Source organism: Lactuca serriola, chromosome 4 (genome assembly GCF_051521515.1).
Source record: "Lactuca serriola cultivar US96UC23 chromosome 4, Lser_US96UC23_V15, whole genome shotgun sequence".
In the NCBI taxonomy this organism is placed as follows: domain Eukaryota; kingdom Viridiplantae; phylum Streptophyta; class Magnoliopsida; order Asterales; family Asteraceae; genus Lactuca; species Lactuca serriola.
In genome coordinates this window covers 92,369,840-92,376,789 of record NC_136411.1, presented here as the reverse complement: position 1 = coordinate 92,376,789, position 6,950 = coordinate 92,369,840, and the positions used below count along the sequence as shown (strand labels likewise).

The following is a 6,950-nucleotide window of genomic DNA, read 5'->3' as shown; positions in this document are numbered from 1 at the left end:
CTGAGTGCCACTGTTTTCTATTTCTGCGAAGCCCATGTTATAAGATTTCCTGAGTAGTAGAAAGCTACTCTAGTGGTTCCCCTTCTATCTTCACAGTCACTGTTGTAGCTGTTGTCACTGTATCCCACAAGTCTTCCATCGCCTCCCCTGTGATACTTTAGCCCATACTGGGTTGTTCCCTTCACATATCTCAAGATATGTTTTATAGCAACATAGTGACTCTGTTTAGGACTTTGCATAAACTTGCTCACCACTCCAACACTGTAATTGAGGTCTGGTCTTGTGTGTACCAGGTACCTCAAACTCCCAACAAGCTTCCTGTACATGGTTGTATTTACTGGTTCACCATCTTCATCTTTGGTTAGCTGGAGTTTTGACTCCATTGGGTAATGGGAACTATTGCAGCCTCCCATACCTAAAGTCTTTAAGATCCTTTCAGCATACCCCTTCTGTGAGAGCATTGTACCATCCTTACCCTGTATTACTTCAATTCCCAGGTAATATGATAACAATCCCAGGTTACTCATGTCAAACAAACACTTCATTCTATTTTTGAACTCTTGGATTCCTTTCTCACTTGACCCAGTGACTATAAGGTCATCTACATATATAACCACTATAAGAATCAGATTGGGTTTATGTACCTTGTAGACGGCTTGCTCATGAGCACATCTAGCGAATCCAATTGACTTGAGTGATCGGTCAAGTTTTATGTTCCATGCCCTTGGCGCCTGTCGTAACCCATACAGGGCCTTGTGAAGACGGTACACCCATCCTTCCTTGCCTTTGACCATCCAGGTGATGTACAAGCCAATTTTCTTTTGTCGCTATCGAGAGAATCAGTCTTATCGTCTCCAACCTGGCCACCGGTGCAAATGCGTCGTCAAAGTCGACCCCCCTTTGTTGAACATAACCCTTGGCGACCAAACGAGCCTTGTGCTTGATTACCTCCCCAGCTGCATTCTTTTTCGCCTTAAATACCCATTTTACCCCTATCGCCTTGCGATTTGGGGGTAGCCTGGTTAAAGTCCAGGTATTGTTTTTCTCAATTGACTTCACCTCCGTTTCCATGGCTCGTTTCCACCCTTCTTCACTTGATGCTTCTTCGTAGGTTGTGGTTTCATCATCAACCAACAACAGCTCTTGATTACTTTCATACAATTCTCGTATCTCCTCTTCCTCCAATCTTGTCGTGTTTTCATAGACTTCATTGATTGAGCGGAATCCTCTAGGTGGCGTGTCGTCATATGAAGCTACAGACCCACTTCTCTCTTGAATTGTCGATGCTCGACTGGAAGGTGTTGATCGCGACTCCAATCTGTACGAGCTTTGCTGCGATGATTCTTCGAATGGTGGAGTGTGAGTTTCGTGTTCTAGGTTAGAATCGCCATGTGACGGCGTTAACGGGTCTTCAGTCACATTATCTGTTGAGTCTATTTCTTGGGCTGGTTGGGATTGGGGTTCCATATTTGTCACAAAATTGGTCCAATAAGGGGTTGTAAGAGGCTCCCCTGTTGTTTCATTGCTCCAAGCCCAAGGCCTTGCTTCGTCAAAGATCACGTCTCGAGCTATCACTATCCGACGATTGCTGGGATTGAACATCCGGTACCCTTTTGTTCCTTCCTCGGATCCCAAATACACCATAGGCTCGCTTCGATCAGTTAGTTTGTTCTGACCTCGCAATTTCTTCACAAATCCCACGCAACCAAAGATCTTTAGGTGTGCGATCGAGGGTTTAGAAGCTTTCAGTGATTCGTATGGGGTTACGTCTTTGAGCGCTTTTGTGCTTGTTCTGTTCAGTAAATACATTGAGTGTCTCACGGCCTCTCCCCAAAATTGATACAGTATCCCCATATCCTTGAGTAGTGCCCTAGTCATTTCCAGAATCGTCCTATTTCGACGTTCCACAACCCCGTTTTGCTGTGGGGTGTGTGGTGTTGTCAATTGTCGCTTGATTCCCGCTTGCTCACAGAAAAACTGAAATTGATTAGAGTTGAACTCACCTCCACGGTCAGTTCTTATCATCTTGACTTTGTGGCTGTACTCTTTCTCAACTTGCAATTTGAACTTCTGAAACATGCTCAACGCTTCATCTTTTGTTTTGATCAGGTATACCCACATATACCGTGAGTAGTCATCCACGATTAAGAGGAAATATTGATTCCCTCCTTTGGTTGCTGGGGTGATGGGTCCACATAAGTCTGTGTGTACTAACTGGAGTGGGTCTTTAGCTCTCCACGTGGCTTCCTTTGGAAAGGCCTGTCTTGATTGCTTGGCCAGCATACATCCTTCACACACCTATGATGGATGAGTCACCTGGGGCATACCTAGTACCATCTTCTTACATGTCATCTCCTCGAGTGTTCTGAAGTTAGTGTGTCCCATACGTGCGTGCCATAACCATGAGTCATCGTCTATACTCATGGCTAAGCATACAGGCTTCCCAGGTGTAAGCTTAATTTTATAAAGTCTGTTCTTGGATCTTTGCACCTTCATTACCAGGATTCCTGCTTCATCATACATCCTCAAGAACTCGTTCTTCATCCCTATGTCATACCCTTCTTCAGTCATTTGTCCCAGACTTATTATATTACTGTGTAGAGCAGGAATATAATATACATCTGGGATGTCAAATTGATCACCATTCTTGCAATCAAATAGGAGAGCACCTTTTCCTTTGATTGGAACTCTGGACCCATCTCCGAATCGAACCTGCCCCGTTACTTTCTCATTAAGTTCTGCAAATAAGCCCATGCATCCAATCATATGGTTACTAGCTCCATTGTCTAGATACCATATGTTCTCTTCATTGCTCTCCTTGAGTTGACTCGGATAGACTTTTTCTTCATTCAAGAGGACCACCTCGATATTCTTTTCACCACAAACAGTCAACAATAGAGTTGGTTCTTCTTCATCAGCAGCCAAGTTAACTTCTTGGTCCTGTTGCTTCTTTGCCTTGCACTCCGATGCATAATGACCAAGCTCTTGGCATTCATAACATCTAATGTTGCTCTTGTCTCGTGGTTTTTTTGTTGACAATGTTTGTCTCCTGTCGTGAGTCACCGCCCCAGCGATCACCTCTCCCACGAGACGAACCTCGTCCTCGTATACTGCCTCTTCCTCCCCGGTTGTTATTTCCTCCTCTTCCTCGACCACCTTGTGAGTTTGGCTTGCTTGGACTCCGGTGGGTTGATGAACCTTCAGCCTTGGCAAGTAGCAGGGCATTATCAGCTTGTGTGCTTGCCTTCCGGAGTCGGAGCCTGTCTTCATATGCTTTCAAATGCCCAATTGCTTCTTCAAAGGGCATTATCAGTCTTGCCTTTTAGACCCTCTCTGCACCCACATACCGTGACTTTAGAGAGTCCCAAACTTCCTTAGCTGTCTTCTTCTTGGCAGCCTGTGCAAGTATTTCTTCTGGTATTGACTGGAAGATGAAAGCTCGAGCCTGCTTGCTCTTCTTCTCATCCACAACCACTCCGGTTGGTGGCTCTATGGCATCCCATAACCCATGGGCATCCATGATGGCTTCCATCTTAATTGACCAGGTGTTGTAATTTAGTGAGGTTAACATTGGGCACTGTAGGGTGAAGGGGCTGTCCTTGGACTGATTGGATGAAGATGGGGCTGTCATCTTATTGAATCGAGGGTACTTGGGCATACAATTGATCAGGATCTGTTTGCTCTGATACCAAATGTTGGTGGTCAAGCAATATAACAGTAAACGAGAACAGGGGTAACAGGGGTAAAAATGGAAATGACAGCCGAATGATTACTTTATTGACTGAAGAATACTAGCAGCCTAATGATTAAGGTGCTATACAATGAATTTTCGACTGATGAATTGTGATCATTGAACTACTCTATTTATACTACTAAATTTAACAGAAAAGAGAAATAATAGGAGCAGTCTAATTGTAACGGTCATCACTGCCCCATGTGCTTTATTCTTCCTAGTTACCAGGTCAATCCTTGACCAACAAATCTATATATAAAGGAATTAGTCACTCTCGGCTAAACTTAAATAATCAATTTTCATCTATAAATTTTGATAAAGAAAAAATTGTCCTTGCTCTTCTTTAAAACGTATTTTAAGAATAAGTTTGTGTAGGGAATACGAGGATGATTATGATCGAGTATCCCTGATTAGTAGTCACATGCATCAAATAAATTTATCAAAACAATCAGCAACGAAGGATGAAATACAAGAGCGTTAAAAGTGATTATGGTTCATGGAGGAAGATGGTTGATAGGAAGGTGATGAAGATGTTTATGGTCGCATATGGATTTACATGTCACAATGTGCGCTTAACACTATAAGAAAAAAAGGCAATTAGCGGCTACAAAAGTCGCCGGTAAAGAGTAACGACTAATGGAAATCACGGCGACACGTCGTCGATAATAAGTCGTCGCTACTGTTCTGTTGCTATTGATCAAAACGTCATTGCTAATGAAAATTGTCGCCGCTAATGCTCCTGTCACCGATAATACTTGGTGTCGCCGCTAATGCTTATGTCGCCTCTAATGATGATGTCGCACGCAATAGAGTCGTCGGTAATAACATTTTTTCATTTTTTAATTTTTTTTTTCTAATCAAGGATTTTGGGTATAAAAAACCTGATACATAACGACATTAAATACATAAAAACAAATTACATAACATCCGATTAGATACCAAATACTGTTATAATTAATTTCATACAAAAATAAATAACAAATTTTTACAATTCTAACAAGTAGCAAAGTGAGATGAGAAGTGTAACATACTACACACAAATTAATTATCCGACAAACCACCATCTCTGTTTCCATCGTTTCCTCCTTGATTATTCCCCGATTGAAAAAACGCATAAAACTCCTCCCTACATCTCGGGTCGTTGAGCAGTGCCCGAAGATTTTCCAACTACATAATAACTAACAACATATATAAACTTATAAGTTAAATTATCAAACATAACCAAAAACTACCAAACTATATTCCTATTTCTTGCACTTAAATACAAGATATACCAAAAGTACATTGCTATTTCTTGCACTTGGGACAAAAACCCAATTACCAAAGTTTTTAGAAAATAATCACCACAAACCAAAATTACCAAATCAACATGCTTTTTTTGATGCCAAAGTACATTGCTATATTTAAACTAGAGACAAAAAAACCAAATTACATTTCTATTTGTTGCACTTAAATACAAGAAATAGAAAAGTTCATTGCTATTTCTTGCACTCAAAGTCAACATTATTATATCTTGCACTTGGGACAAAATCACAATTACCAAATCAACATGCATTTATTGATGCCAAAGTACATCGTTATTTTTAAACTAAGACAAAAAACCAAAGTGAGTAACAGAAGGTTTCTGACTGATGCCTCTAATATGGCCATGTTGTTCTCCTAATACTTTCTCGAAAGCAACTTTTTCTTGATCCGGTGTTAACTTTCTCTCACCTTTTGGCCCTTGCGTTTGTTCTAAGAGCTCTTCCACTAACCGATTCTGCATTTCCCAATAGTGAGTAACAATTAAGTATAAATAAACACTTAATTATATGATAAATTATAATTAAATACTTATGTATTGTTGTTCCGCCTCGACAGTAACAAATACATCATCCCTATCGGTATGATCAGCCTTGCGAAACGTTTCCACTCTCCTAAGATTCTGTTTAACATTAAAAACTAGATTATATGTTAATTAAATAATTACATGTATTGTACATTACCTTCTTATACGAGATCGACCCCCACGATTCACGGTCATTTGCATTTGACAGAATTTTTTGTTCCTTTCTGAAGCAATTTTGTGTTCGTCCGTTTGGAAATACTCAATTGTTTTCTTCCAATTAGCAACATCCATACCATCCGGAGGGTTGGCTAATGCTCTCGGGATATCCTCATACCCTCTGATTTCCACAAAATATTCTATTGCATCAGGGTTACGCTCTTGATAACTTTTTAAAAAAGTTGTTTGAAAACTCTCTGGCAACAAATGAGCGTTTGGATCCTAGTACATATGATCCAAATCAAACTCTATCTACAAAAAATAAATAAATAAATAAAAGGAGTTAACCAAGTAAAAAAACCAATCATAATTAACCATATAAAATATCTTTATATAAATAATTTACCCTTAAATGTTGTATTATTGTATCTTTTATTGCATGGGAAACTTTTTTCCAAGTCCATTTATTAAAAGGGACCATCGTCACATTATTTTTCCAACTTCTCATGCAAACATGTCTTTCAGCTCTCCAATGGGATCATATGTCATATCCCTATCATAATCCATGTTAATCGGTTTGCCCTTATTCTGTAAGAGAGCTCTTCCAAGCTTAATATTTTTGGCTTTGCCTCGGACTTTCCTACGTTGCTCAACTACAAATATAGTTAAAAATTATTAGAAATGGTATTTAATTTATAATAACTGAATAAAATTAATAAATAAAAATTCATAATAACACTTACGGTCCTACCCATGATGACCGACACATCTACCACTTGGGAAAAGGTGGGTCCTCAGCTTTGTCACCCCATGTCCATGACATATTACAACATCCATGGTGTACACAAACAAAAGCAATATCGATATCATTTCCTGAAAAATTATAAGATATACCGATACAATTTTTATTACAAATACACATTACATAAGAATAAACATTTCTATTATAACATTGATTATTAAATGACATTATAAATTATAATTCATAATGTCATGTAAAGTACAATGTTATAATTCAAAAACAAAAAAAAAAGTATGTTGCTATAATTCAAAATGTCATTTAAAGTACAGTGTTATAATAAAAAAAACATAGGATGCCATATATAAACGCCCCTTTTTTTAATTATAGCATTGTAGTTTAAATAACATTGTGAATTATATAATCTTATTGTTTTTTTTTTCTTTTTCAAGTATAACATTATACTTTGCATGACATTATGAAATAGCATCTTA

The 6,950-nt window shown here is 38.9% G+C and overlaps 1 protein-coding gene across 1 annotated transcript; it reads right to left on the bottom strand.

Moving 5' to 3' along the window:
• Nucleotides 1-17: 17 nt before the first annotated feature.
• Nucleotides 18-545, bottom strand: LOC145098608 (secreted RxLR effector protein 161-like). The gene has a single exon (XM_079036235.1). It carries the CDS (start codon nucleotides 543-545, stop codon nucleotides 18-20), a length of 528 nt encoding a protein of 175 aa, XP_078892361.1.
• Between the last annotated feature and the right edge of the window lie 6,405 nt (nucleotides 546-6,950).